The 15,420-nt window shown below is 34.3% G+C and overlaps 2 protein-coding genes across 2 annotated transcripts; one reads left to right on the forward strand and one right to left on the reverse strand.

Annotated features, from left to right (window-relative positions):
- Positions 1–5,001: 5,001 nt before the first annotated feature.
- On the forward strand, positions 5,002–5,868 carry LOC140448756 (protein FAM200C-like). The gene has a single exon (XM_072541871.1). The coding sequence runs from the start codon at positions 5,002–5,004 to the stop codon at positions 5,866–5,868; it is 867 nt and encodes a 288-aa protein (XP_072397972.1).
- A 2,303-nt stretch (positions 5,869–8,171) lies between these two features.
- Positions 8,172–15,220, reverse strand: LOC140448757 (alpha-tocopherol transfer protein-like). Its single transcript, XM_072541872.1, has 4 exons — positions 14,705–15,220; positions 14,469–14,652; positions 8,295–8,471; positions 8,172–8,180 (listed from the first exon to the last, which is right to left on the reverse strand). Exons 1-4 carry the CDS (start codon positions 14,983–14,985, stop codon positions 8,172–8,174), a joined length of 651 nt encoding a protein of 216 aa, XP_072397973.1. The 5' UTR covers positions 14,986–15,220.
- Positions 15,221–15,420: the final 200 nt, after the last annotated feature.

The following is a 15,420-nucleotide window of genomic DNA, read 5'->3' on the forward strand; positions in this document are numbered from 1 at the left end:
GTGTAAGACAGAAGGCAGTAGGAAACCTCAGCATTAAAGACTTATAAAGTGCCTCTCGTAGTAATCATAATGACAAACATTGTACATTCTACAAATTGAACATGTATAAACCCATATAACATTGTAACTCTTCTTCGGTCGTAAACTTGCAAGAGCAATAAGAAAAAGATAACCTGTTGCTGATAAAATGCCAGAAATCTGTCTTCTCCGGTAAAATTGTATTACCTAAAGTTCGATGCACGTCATGAATGGCATTTCTACTTCGCCACAGTACTACCAACTGCTCAGGAATTCCGTAACTTTATAGAACACATTTGTTACTCAAAAAGAGATTTTGTCACTGATTTTGTTTAATTCATAACATTGCAGCTCTTCTTTGTTCGTAAATTTGCAAGAGCGCTAAGAAAAAGTTATCTTGCTGATAGAATGGCAGCAACTTACCCTCTGTGGTAAAATTTTAGTAACAAAAAGTTCGATGCTCGTCATGAATTTTGGCATTTCTACGTCGCTACAGTACTACCAACTGCTTATAAACTCCCTAACAATAATTTTAGAAGTATTCTGACTTAAATACTTTCAATGAAATAAAATTTATATATCATATTTATTACTCAAAAACCACTAATTAAAATTAAATATCATTGAAAAATCAGTAGGTGAATGTAACTTTAATTTATGGAGTGCAAACGAGAGTTACGAACTGATGGTATTATTTCCATAGTTGCCACATGTGTTTTTATTATTATCATAAAATTTTGTGCAACGTAAGCGAACCTAAAATATTATCACTAAAAAAAATTATGTAGCTTCTTCTTCTTTTTATATAGACATGACTGTCTGTTTTTCAATGTGCCTCCAGTAAGTTGTCGTTCCATCGTTTTCGTGGTCTTCCTACTGATCGTCTTCCTATTGGTGAAATTTGCCGTCTTTACTATTCTGTTTGTTGTCATTCGGCTTATATGAGCGTTCCATTGTACTCTTCTATTTCTTACCCAGTTCTTAATGTTCTTCACCTTGCATCTAGGTCGTATATCTGTACTTCTAGCTCTGTTCCATAGTGTCTTACCATCAATTTTTCTAAGTGTTTTCATCTCTGCTGTTTCTAACATCCTTTTTCTCCTCTCTGTGTCAGGTCTTGTTTCTGCCGCATATGTCAGTATTGGTCCGATGACTGTTTTGTAAATTCTGCCTTTCGTTCTTTCCCGATATTTTTATTTCTCCATATTGTTCCATTCAGGCAGCCTGCGGCTCTGTTTGCTCTATTCACTTGATCTTCCACCTGTTTCGAGCTTTCCGTATCTAGATAATGTGATGCCTAGATATTTCAACTCCATCACTTGTTCTATTATCTGACCTTCCAGCTTCAATTTGCATTATAGTAAATTTGCTGTTACCATCATGCATTTTGTCTTTTTTGGGGAAATTAACATGTTAAATTTCCTGGCTAGTTTTTAATTTTTTTATTATTTCATCCATAATCAGGTTGAACAATGGAGGACTCAGGGAATCTCCCTGTCTTATCCCATTGCCAGCTTCAATAAGGTCGGTTAGTTCGTCTTCTACTTTTAATTTTGTTGTGTTGTTTTGGTAGATATATTCGATCGTTTTGATTATTCCTAGAGGTATCTCTCTTGCGTACAGTAAGTGGATAACGTCTTTTATTTTGACCCGGTCAAATGCCTTCTTAAGGTCCACGAAACATAGATATGCCGGTTTGTTGTATTCTAATGATTTCTCTTGCATTTGCCTTATTATAAATATACCGTCGGTATCTTCCCGACCTAAAACCTTGTTGTTCATCTGCTAGTGTTATAATTTCATTCAATTTATTTGTTGTCACTTTGGTTGTTAATTTTAGTGTTGTGTTTAATGAATTAATTCCTCTGTAATTTTCCGCGTACGATTTGTCTCCCTTTTTGAAGAGAGGTATTAGGATGCTTGATCTCCATTCTTGAGGAGTTCTGTTTTGTTATTATTTTTTGGATTAATTTTAATAGGTGTTTGGTCAGATCTGGCCTTCCGTACTTTAGGAGTTCGTTCGGTATTCTGTCCTCTCCTGGTGATTTTCTATTTTTCAATTTCCTTAATGCTTCCTTTACCTCTTCCTCCTCAATATTTATTTCTTCGTTTGTCGTCACCTCTGGTGATGATGTATCATGTTTCATAATCAAAATGACAAAGCAACTCATAACACGTGTATCTTTGCTCGCTCGATCTTTGCTGAGCTGCATCGCGTTTTTATCACTTTTCATGAGGATGCGTTTTTTCTTCTTATGGTTTTTTCTGGTCTATTTTTGTTTAACGTGAAATTAGATAATGGGTAGACACTCCTCGCATGGTGAGAGATGGTTGTTGAAACTTGGGGATCGCTTGATACTGGCAGAATCCTCCCATTCAGACAAGGATTCGCAGATCTTAGAGGAGTAGAAGTGAAACAGAGAAACAATACCGGGAGCCTTAAATGCCAAACGCAGAGTACAGTTGCTATTATGGTTATGGAGTAGGAATAATTTGTTCAGTGCTGTTAGAACACAATAACGTACCTGAATTAAGACACGAAATAGAAATCAGTTTTCAGGTAGTAGAGATAGTCATAAAACCACTCAAAAATAGAATGTCACCAGGACCAGACGGAATAACCAACGAGCTTCTAAAATACGGAGGAGAAAGTATAACCCTCGCGATGACAAAACTTATAATACAAAAACTAATATTGCACTGCAAGATAACAGACGCATGGAGAAACAGCGTAATGATACCAATATTCAAGAAAGGAGGTAAAGAGGATCCCAACAATTATAGAGGTATAAATCCACTGAACACAGCACTCAAGCTTACCACAAAAGTCATAACCAACAAAATCAATAAACTAACAACTTCTTCAGATGAACAACAAGGATTCAGATCCAGAAGATCCTGCGTAGACGCTGTATTTGTACTAAGACAAATGTTCCAAAAATGTGACAAAAGAAGAAGTACGAAAACAAAGCTTAAAAGCAAGTAAAGTGTCGGGATCTCTTAATCACACAATCTGAAAGAACAAACACCTAAGACCAGACACAAAAACAAGATTCTATAAAGCAGCAATTAGACCTATATTAACATACACGGCGGAGACAAGACCTGACACATCTAAAACTGGTAGAAACAACATAGATGAAAATACTTCGACGAATATCAGGGAAAAGTCTATTTGATAGACATTGGAAAGAGCATGCAATATAGAAAACATAAATGGATGGGTGACAAAACGGAAATAGGAGTGGAACGAACAAATTAGTAGATTGGCAGAGGAAAAGCATAGATAAGTCACCAAATGAATGAAGAAGTATTTGCAGACCAAGAAAAAGATAATGCGATAATTTAAACAATTTAGGACGCTAATATTGAAGAAGAAACAGGCTTTAAAGCCTACATACAAGAAGGAAGAAGAAGAAGCTTTATACCCAAAGTTGAGACGTTGATAGCTTCCTCTCAGTCCGCACTCACCTCATAGAAATATCGGCTACGGTTGAATATAAAGAGTTCTTTTAACCCATCAAGATCACACGATTCTCGGAGGGCTCATTGTTCCTGCAGGTCTGTGACGCGACAAAACTCTTGCATTTATTCAGAATTACGGGGACAGTTTTTAGATTTAAAATTGAATGCAAAGTTTTTTACGCCTTTTAAAGTGGCTATTTTCAAATGCTCAATTACCTATTCACAACTATTAATCTTTTTATTGAATATATTAAACTGGGAAAACTTAATTTCATGGTTTCACTTATTAGTGTTCGAAAACGCTGCTATGAAAATTGATGAAATAAATATACCATTTAGACCCAAAAATATTTACTTCATTGTGAGTTTTTTTTTAATTCTAAATATTAATTAAACGTCTAATTAATTTTTCTCAACATATTTAACAATAAAAAATATAATACAAATATAAAAACTTAAATGAACAGTAGAAAAACAATAAAATTTTTATTTAGAAATCGTTTTTCTTAGCCTTTCTTCTTCTTTCCAGTACACCTCCCTTTCTTTATATAACATCAATGTGTTTCTGTTAAGTTCATCTTCTGACTCCAGCTCTCCTCCCACTTCCTTGGGCAAACAACTTTTCGGAACACTTCTTCCACGTTCCATCCCACCGGATGCATGTGTATCTAAAAAAACAAATTTTGTCTAAAGTAGACGACTAAACACTCTTGAAACATCAAATTTTAAGGATCATTACGAGAGGCGAGTTTCTGGCGCCTTAAAACTGGAAACACGCCGACTAAGTTAAGAAACCCCAAAAGAAAATCCTGGTCCTCCCAAGCTTGGGGGTTGGAGCGATGGACAGTCCCTCATCATCCGTAAAAAACTCTTTTGACTAAAAATTCTAACGCCGAGCCTCTGAATATGGATGCAAACTTACGACGACGACACCTGGCAAAGAAAAGGACTTTGAAAATTGGTATTTGGAACACTCAAGGCATGACTCACAAGACAATGGAAATTTTAATTGAAATGACGAAGCAAAAAATGGACATCATAGTAATCCCGGAAACCAAAAAGAAAATACAAGGAAATGAATAGATTAAAGGTGCAGTGGTGCTCAAAGAGTCGATCGCGATCGACCGGTCGATCGCCCAAGTTTTTGAAGTCGATCGCGATTCACGGAGAAAATACGAGCACTGTAATAGACGCAAATATTAGAAAATGGGAAAATATAAACTGAAAGTCCCAAGAATAAAAAGAAGATAATAGTCCACATAAACGAAACTAAAATAATGTTAATATCCTGACCCACCACACGTGCATGATGGAATAATTATGATGCTATCTCTTCACCCGAAAGTTGCGATAATGCTGATTCGACATATCCGCATTCACAGATAAATTTAAACTGGGAGTGTGCTGTATCGGCATTGTATTACTGTTAGTCAAGCATTAATCATTCATTAGTAAGTTATTACTAGTAAAACATTTTTGTAATATATTTATTCTTTACATTAATATTTGAAACTCGATATGAGTGCTGCGAAAAAGAGTAAAACGTATCATTTTAATAATGCGTGGGAAGAAGAATTCCTGTTTCCTATGGTGAAAGATAAGTGTGTTTGTCTTGTTTGTCGGTCTTCCGTTGCTCTACCCAAACGCGGAAATTTAGAACGGCATTATAAAACTTTGCAAAAAAACTATGAAAATGATTTTCCGCAAAACAGTTTGTTTAATAAACGGAAAGTAAAAGACTTGAAAAGTAGTTTGAAGACGGAACAATCAATGTTCACTAGGCCTGTTAAACAATCAGTAGCTGCAACAATTGCGTCGTTCAAAATTTCTTATATATTGGCACCACATAAAAAACCATTTGAAGATGGAGAGGTAGTGAAGGAAGCATTCATTGAGGCTGCGAATGTGTTATTTCAGGACTTCAAAAATAAAACAGATATGTCCGCCATCAAAGAAGTCCAGTTATCACATCCAACGGTTACTAGACGTATCGAAATCATAGGCAAAGATTTGGAAAGCCAAGTTAAAAGTAATATTATGAAGTGTATGTACTTTTCTTTGCAATTTGACGAGTCAACCGATATGACTGATATCGCCCAGTTGTGTATTTTCATTCGGATGGTATTTTCTAACATGTTGGTCAAAGAAGAATTGTTAACAACGCTGCCTCTGAACGAAAAAACTCGCGGAGAAGATATATACAACGTTTTTATAAATTTTGAGAAACAATATGAGCTACCGATTTGCAAACTCGTGTGTATTACAACAGATGGTGCACGATCCATGACTGGCGTTAACAATGGATTTGTTGCATTATGTCGAGCTAACGATGACATTCCATCGTTTTTTTCATTTCATTGCATCATTCACCAGCAAGTTTTGTGATCCAAAATTTTAAATATGGACGACATCATGAAGATGACAACAACAATTGTGAATTCAATCAGAGCGCGAAGCTTGCAAGGACGTCTTTTTAAAGAGCAATTGGAAGATAGCGACTCTGCAGAACACACTGATTTACTTCTGCATACAGATGTTAGGTGGTTGAGCCGTGGAAAATTTTTAGATAGGTTCCAGGAGCTACTTCACGAAATAATTTCTTTTTTAGAAGAACGAGGGGACGACATTCATCTACTTCAAAACGAAAAATGGCTCAGTGATCTGGCTTTCCTAACAGATTCAACAAATCATTTGAACCTCCTTAATTTTGAACTACAAGGTAAAAATAAAACAATTATCGATATGATGAGCGCAATACATTCTTTTGTCAATAAATTGAAATTATTGGTTGAGCAAATTAGCAGAAAGGATTTAAACAACTTTCCATCGTTGAAAAAAAGTTTCATGGTGTTCACTTGAAAAGTGAAAAAAAGTTGAAAAAAAGTTCACTTCATGGTGAGTTTGAAAGACGCTTCGCTGATTTTAAAAAACTGACAGATATTGTAACGTTCATGTCTAATCCATTTTCTTGTCAAGGTGTGGAAAAATAGCCACTGAAATATCCGTTACGTTCAATATGGAGATCATTTTCGTCCAAAATGAGGTACAGAAAATAATTTCGGATATACATCTTAAATCCAGAGCTACCGATACGAAATTTTGGTCTTTTATATCGTCTGAGAAATATCCGTCTTTGAGACAGGTAGCTCTGCAGCTCACAGCATTCTTTGGATCAACACACTTATGTGAGTCTGCATTTTCCCAAATGAAGATAGTGAAATCAAAATATCGGCCAACTGACGAACCTCTTCATGCTTGCGTTTGGCCCTCCGTAATAACGTACCATCATATGAAATACTTGTGGATGATATGCAGTGCCACGCATCAACATCCAAATATAATTAATATGAAAAACATGACTTTATTTACAACCCACTGTAGTTACAACTTTTGATTAACTTGAAATGCGCAATAAAGTTTTTTGTTTTCAAAATTGTTTTTTTACTATGCTTTGTTTTTTAACCAGGAGGAGTAAACTAAAGAGACATAATTCACACCCAAGAAAGTCACTAGAAAGGTTACCAAATACATCTTCTTTTTTGGTTGATCATATCGGCCTCCGACGGTAATCCAAAAATATTATATTATACTAATACGTCGCTAAAGAGTTTTAAAAATAACTTTTTTATATAAAAGCACACTACAAATCTAAAAATTAAAAGAATAATGCAGAAAACACAAAAAATCGGCGGTATAATTTAATTAAGCTATGAAATGCCATGTCATTTTATTTATGTGTCAAAATTTCATGACAGTGGAGTAAAGTTGCCTGAGGTTGGACCAATTACAAACGAACAAAAAATCAGGGTATAACTGTCGATCTCCGGACGCTTGCAGTTTATGTGGTAGATCCCATGCAGTATAAGTCTGAGCATCACTGGATTAAAGACTACATTCATATATGGTCAGGAGTAGAGAAACACGTACACGCGAAATCAGGGGTCTTAATTCTTATAAAAAAATTTTCAAAAAAATATATAAAAGACTATGCGTACATCTCTGAAAAAATTCTGACAATAACTGTCATATTGTACGGCATCGTAACAATAGTTGTTGGAGTCTATGCGCCAACAGACGATTCAAATCAACAGGTTAAAGATTCCTATTATGAAGAGTTATCAAACATTTGTGATAAAATAAAAAGTCATCAATAAATAATACTCTAAGGAGACCTAAATTCCAGAGTACGTTCTAAAATAGACGATGACTTGGTGGGATGGCACGGAGAAATAGTTAGAAATGGTTCAGAGGACAGCTTAATTGAGTTCTGTCAACTTTTTGGTTTAAAAATAATGAATATCCAATTCCAACATAAAGATATTCATAAATATACTTGGGAACGACCTTCGATCTAACAGAAGTCGATCATGGACTATATAATAATGAGACAGAAATCAAAATTTAAGTGCCAAGACTGCAGAGTAAAAAGAGGATCTAGCTGTGGTACAGATCACTACTTTCTTTTAGCTAAGGGTTCTATATAAACAGCAGGTTTCATATTACCACCTTCTCCTCTCTAAACCTTCTCCTAAGCAAAAGTTCCTAACACACTTTATTAATAGCTGAAATAAACTTTGCTTACAGACTTCTTTAATTGACAAATGAAATATAATAATAAATAATCGGAGTGTATGTTGGTTAATTTTGATTAACTTCTTTAAACTATATACCTACCAATCTATAAACGACTAAAAATTCTAAAATAAATATTTAAATTTGTGTTTCAATTGATGTAAGTTACAATTAATATTAGCTATGAGCACCGTGTGCTTGGTTCTACAATACCTTCCAGTTAAAGTGAAAATACTTACCCTTCTTACAATATCCGGGTCAATAATCGCAACAAGAATATTGATTAATTGTTCGAGAAAATAATTCCCGTTTATAAAATGCAACCCTATAAAAGGAAAAGGCAGCCCCTTTCCAAAATACGTAAAAAATTTTCTCAAGGACTCTGGCCATAATTTGAAAACATGCATAATCCCGAACTAAAAAAAAAATAAATTAATATCAAGTTAACATCAACATGAATGGACAGGACAGATAGAGGAAACGATACAAAAGCAAATACACCAACTTATATATGAAATCTAGAAACAAGAAGAAATGCCGAACTTTTGGTCCAAAGTATTAATATGTTCAATATACTTATAAAAAAGCAATAAGGTTTGCTGCGAAAATTACAGAGCTATATTAAACACTTGTTATAAAATAAGCGAATATTCTACGCGATAGACTCAATATATATATATATATATATATATATATATATATATATATATATATATATATATATACACTCGCGATCATAAAATCCGGGTCATCTTGAAAATTTCAAGTTTCTTAAATATTTTGCCTCTGGTGCAGTAATAACCTTTTTTTTTGGCTAATGTATTTTTTATTTGTCATCAATGTTTGTTTTGAAAGAAAAAAAAATGGTTTTTTATTGTTTTTATTGAAAAAAACAGAAAACAAATCAAATTGTTGATAAAACAGATATACGAAAAAAAATGGAAAATACAGAATGTGGTAAAAAATCAGTGAAATTTCATTGACCAATATCGTGTATTGCCTCCCCTTGCTCTTATAACCTCTTGCAGACGACGGGGCATACTCTCAGTTTTTCTCCGGATTACATGTTGTGGTATGTTATTCCACTCTCTCACTAACAGATCCTTAAGCTTCTGTGCGTTGTTAGGAGGAGGTGTATGGGTTTGAATACGTTTTTTTAAATCGTCCCAGAGATGTTCGATGGGATTCAGGTCCGGAGACCTAGCTGGCCAGGGTACCCTCGTAATTCCAACTTCGTCCAAGTATTACATACTGATCCTGGCAACGTGCGGGCGCACGTTGTCCTGCATAAAAACGGCGTTTTCTCCAAGCCCTGCCATGTTGGGCATAACATGTTCTTCCGGAATCTCCGTAATGTATCTTCGTGCAGTTAGGGACCCATTTTCGATGAAGGGTAATTCTGTGTGGAAGTCGGAATATATACCTCCCCAAGCCATGACCGAGTCTTCACCAAATGGCATTCTTGGAGCAATGCAAGCTTGTGCAAATTGTTCACCGGTTCTCCTCCAAACTCTTACACGTCCATCGGATCCAGTTAGGCAGAAACGGGATTCATCTGAGAATAACACTTTGCTACAATCGTTAATTCCCCGATGCGCGTATTGTCGAGCAAAAGCTAGTCGTGCAACTCGGGGCACTTGGCGAAGTGGCGGTCCTCTAGCCATTACTCGAGAAGATAGTCAAGAAGATAGAAGTCTTCTTCTGACTGTTGCAATACTAAAATTGCGATTTCGTACTTCCTCTAGACGATTTTGATGCATAACCGCAGTTGAGGTCCGGTTTCGTAAAGCCTGAAACACAAGGAAACGGTTATCTAGTGGCTTAGTCGTTCTTCTTCGTCCAGAGCCAGGTCGCCTGGTTAGCAAAATTGCCTCCTGAAAGCGTTGAAGCACTCGTTGAACCGTAGAAAGGCTTACGCCAACAGTTCTTGCGACTTGCCGTTGAGTGTGATCGTCTTCCACAAGTGCAACAATTTGCAACAATTTGTGCCGTTTCAACAACAGTCAAAGGCATTTTTGTCAAAAAATAAACACTAATAATGGCACTAATAAACACTAATGGTGGCAATAATAAACGTTTGTCCGTTGCATTTAAACAGAAAGTCGAAGTACAAACGAGACATTTAAAACAAGCGGAGTTACAGGTAGCGTTCATTTTGGGAAGTGTGCACTTTACCGCGAAATCGGCACTATTTCAATTCTTTGTTACAAAGGAAACCGCAATAATTCTCAGAAACATGCATTAGTTTGTATTTGTATTATTATTATTTACGATAAAGCTCGTTAAAAATGAAATATCGGTGATTTTCAAGGTGACCCGGATTTTATGATCGCGAGTGTATATATATATATATATATATATATATATATATATATATATATATATATATATATAATATAATAGTCTCCCGTTTTATACCGCTGTCGCGGCTTTGGGAGTATAGCAGGGTAGTCTGCTATATCTAGGGCCTACGGTATATAAGGAAGGTAACATGGCCAGTGCTACGCTTCAACCGTCTATTATTACCCCTGGTTTTACCCAAGGTACTCATTTTTATTCAGGCTGAGTCGACCTGGGGCCTATAGACATTTTTAAAATGTCTAGATGTTCTTGCCGGCGGTGGGATTCGAACCCCGGACCACCGGCTTGCGAGTCAAGCATCCTACCGCTTGCGCTACGCAGGCCATATATATATATATATATATATATATATATATATATATATATATATATATATATATATATATATATATATATATAGTAGAACCTCGATAAGTTAAAGTCCAAGGGAAAACCAAATATTTTAAGTTATAGAGGTTTTTACATGGACGTATAAATAAAGAGTTTTTATTTATACATCCATGGGTTTTTAAGTTATCAAGGGTCTATGTTGGGATGGATTAATTTAGGTCAGAATTTCAATAAAATATAGGCATTTATTGTACACTACATTACTACATAAACTACATTCATTTATTATACACGTTACATAAAGTTAAAGCAACAATTAAAAAGGTATAGTCTACTAAAAAAAATGTGTGATTTTCTTTTGTTTTAAACAATTCATAGTTTCTAAATCGATTTGATTTTCAATGACAAATACAGAAGAGAATACGTTATCTTTTATGTTGCTACACTGCTCTATAAATTATCGTACAGTCGTTATAGCACTTTTTGTTTCGTTGATTGATACGCTCGTAGATGAAGTTTGTGGGTCGTCGTTAAATTCATCGTCTTTATCACTTTCAATTCAGTTGTTAACTGATTCCAATATTTCTTCCTCTGCTAACGTCTCTGCTGTGACAACTTTATCATCGCAAGTAACCAAGTCGTCAAAAGTAATGTTTAACCCAGACATGTGGTTATTCCATTCTTCAGGGACCTACATTATTATCTTCCTCTTCAATGATTTCTTGATGTTCAATAAGTTCTTGAGATTCTGAAAAAAAACCACAGGTTCTAAAGCAATTTTTCACTGTGAGGAGTGTTATGTTTCGCCATGCTTTGTCCACCATCCTCATTGCTTGGGAATATTGATAGAAGAAATCATATTTTGCTCCATATCAGCTATCATTCTTCTAACAACTTCTTTTCTGTATAATGTTTTAAAATTTTTAATTGTACCCCGATCCAAAGGTTGAAGTTGTGATGTGTTTGGTGGAAGAAATTGTACTTTTATTGCCTTTAATGGTGGTATGTCCCCGTGTGCTGTACAGTTGTCGATGAACAGAATAATTTTTCTATTTGAAGTTACCGTTTGCTTATCTATATTAATTAGCCATTTTTTAAAAAGTTCTGCTGTCATCCATGCTTTTTTATTGGCTTCATAATCCATGGGCAGTGATTTTAAGCCTGCAAAACACCGAGGTTTTTTTTGACTTACCTATAATTATGATTATGACTTATGATTGATAATGTACTCTCGTGTATTTCAAACTGAGCCGCAACTTCTTTTCTTTTGAATCCATTTTTCACTGCTTCTATAGCTTTTAATATTTATCAGCATATGTTAGCGTTGTTAATTTTCTTTTTGAACTCATTTTAAGCAAGTTATCACACAGTACGTAAAGCGATGTTTTTAGGACAGTGATCCATTTGTACATTTCACATTGTACAATGGACAATGACATTATGTAGTTTACGTGAACGTTTAAGCGAACACGTACAAGCAATACATATGACTGAAAGCACGTTCTTTCGAAATGACTCATTGGCAAACAATTTTATGATATAGAATTTGTGGAAACATTTCTTTAAGTTACTGAGGGCCAATACTGAGATTATTTATTTAAGTTGTAGAGGTTTTGGGCTCCGATGGGAAGGAAACATATAATTTTTTGAAGTTCCCGAAACAGGTCGATTTTTGTTAAAATACTCATGTTATAACGTACATGGAGTAGGGATGATGTCACCGGTGTAGGTGTAGTGACGTAATCGTTAATTTTTTTTAAATAGAAATCGGTATAATGCGACACTTCATTTAAACGAGAATTTAATTCTCTATTTAACGAGATTACATTTTTAACTAAAATATGTTTTTTAAGGGTACAAAAACAATTTTTTTTAATTTAAATTCAACTAAATTACAACTAATTATTTAATTAATAATGTACTTTAGAGTATCCAAATTATGCATGATAATTATTTTAAATTAAATGTTCGAAATGCCATCCATCGGTTTCTTGACAATATGCGAATCTACGGATACATTCATCAAGTACATTGCGGATGACTTCTGGAGTAATTAGACTTATTTCATGCCTTATTCTATCTTTCAAGTCCTGTAAGTTTTGAGTATATTGACATAAACTTTTGATTGTATGTAACCCCACAGGAAAAAGTCTAGAGGTGTTAGATCTGGCGACCTTGCTGGCCACTCTATAAAACCTCGTCTTCCGATCCACCTCCTGGGAAAGCAATGATTTAAAAATTTACGTACTTCACGTGCGTAATGCGAAGGGGCTCCATCTTGCTGAAACCAGATATTTTCACTCGGTAAATTTGGATTATTAGCATTTGGATACATGTTAGCAAGGACAGGTATAAGTTAATTTCTCAAAAAAGTTAAATAACGTTCTCTTGTTAGATTTTATTCAAAGAAAAAAGGGCCAATGATTCTGTCATTAATGATCCCTGCCCATACATTTACTTTCTGAGGATATTGCGTGTGTGACTCAGTCATCCAATATGGGTTTTCTTAACTCCAAGATCTGCAATTTTGACGATTCACAGTACCATGTATAAAAAATGTGGCTTCATCGGAAAAAAAGGATTTAATTGATGAAATGTGGATTGCGGATACATACATCCTGCATAATATCAGAAAATTGAAGCCGGCGAACGGGATCGTCGTCGTTTAATAATTCCTGATGTAGTTGAATTTTGCAGGGATGGTAGTTTTCTTTTTTTAGAACACGTAATACCGATCGTTGGGAAACTCCAGCATATTCACCCATTTGTGTTGAACTACTGTGAGGATTGTCATGTACATTTAATAAAATATCAAGTTTCACATTGTCTTCAATTTTAGGACGGCCAGCATTTGGAATATGTTTAACGTGCCCAGTTTCTTCAACTTTTGGGACTATTTTAGTTACTGTTGATTGGCTGATGGGACTGTCTGGATATGTTGCGTTGAATAAATTGCATACCTCGTTATGTGTTCTTTTTTATCTCCGCATCCGCTAAGAATTAATATTTCTATGCGTTGTGTTTCATTTAGGTGAGTCACAATTTAGTATTCAAAAGTAAAAATTACAATTGACAACTGATGACAATTCACAAAATCAAAACATTTACGTTAATTAACATTACAGTAACTATGCAACTATCACTTGCTTGAATTAACATTTGACAAAAAGTTTCAGTGTTTATGAGATAACTTTTTATGTCCATTATTATTTTTACTTATTTTTGCTTTTTTAAGTATTTACTTCAGAAAGTCATGGCAGGAACCGATGGATGGCATTTAGAATATTTAATTTAAAATAATTGTTATGCATAATTTGGTTACTTTAAAGTACATTATGAATTAAATCATTAGTTGTAATTTAGTTGAATTTAAACTAAAAAAAAAACTGTTTTTGTACTCTTAAAAAAAAATTTTAGTTAAACATGTAATGTTGTTAAATAGAGAATTAAATTCTCCTTCAAATGAGGTGTCGCATTATACCAATTTCTATTAAAAAAAAATTAACGATTACGTCACTACACCTACACCGGTGACGTCATCCCTACTCCATGTACGTTATAAGATGGGTGTTTAAAATCGACCTGTTTCGGGATTTCCCTCAAAACTTCTATATATATATATATATATATATATATATATATATATATATATATATATATATATATATATATATATATATAGTAGGTATGCTAGTAGATTCAATTAAGTATAACATTCTTACCCCTTTCAAATCAGCTAGTATAATAACTCCATCGGGAGGGTTAGTGTGATGTTCGATATCAAAGATCATCAATGATGCTTTCATGATAGGATGCAGTTCAAAGCTAAAAAAATCAGTGTCCCTGACACTAGCATATAGAACAAGATAGTTATCTTCTGTTCTTCTTGGGATACTCACAAGTCTCCTAAAACAGAAAACTGTAACGTTCAAATGTTTATAATAATGAAAATACTTACAATGTGTTAAGAGCCATTTGAACATCTATTCTTTCAAGATTTCTGTCATCAAACATTTCAGGTGCCTCATATCTTAAGCCGTAATGCGATCTTATACAGTCTTTAGTTAGGTCGATGTCGTTATTCCGTGACATTAAAAATAGAGCGATCAGTTCATCGTGAATTGAAGGTGGAATATATGATTCAATAGTTGTGGGCAACCACTGTTTAATAATATTAATATTTTGTATAGAAGTTCTGTTTTTTGCAACCAAATCTTGAATGGTAAATTTAAAGTTCATCTTTTATGCCTGGAAGCATCACATTGGTTAGTACTTGTGGTATATGATCAGGTTGTTGCTAATTGTATCTAAATCGTTTCAATGCAAAATACAAACAATTGATTTAATTGCTATATTGAATTACATGGAACAGGCCCTCTACACATGAAATCTGCTATGTGTAATAACAAACTAATCACCTAACTACGCCTAAATGCATTAATAGACTATTGAAAGTAATCTGGTTTGAAAAACTAATATATTATTAGAAAATCAACACAATATTTACCTTTTGTTTATTTCTGTTATGAAATTTACTTTTCTCGTATCTACTACAGTATCTTTTAATCACAATATTTCCGAACAGAAATTTTAATCTCCGCCTTCACGAATATCGCCTTGACTTTTATAAAATTATGTCGACAGGATAAGAATTTTGTTATCACATTTCTGATT

The sequence above is a fragment of the Diabrotica undecimpunctata genome, chromosome 8, assembly GCF_040954645.1.
Source record: "Diabrotica undecimpunctata isolate CICGRU chromosome 8, icDiaUnde3, whole genome shotgun sequence".
In the NCBI taxonomy this organism is placed as follows: Eukaryota; Metazoa; Arthropoda; class Insecta; order Coleoptera; family Chrysomelidae; genus Diabrotica; species Diabrotica undecimpunctata.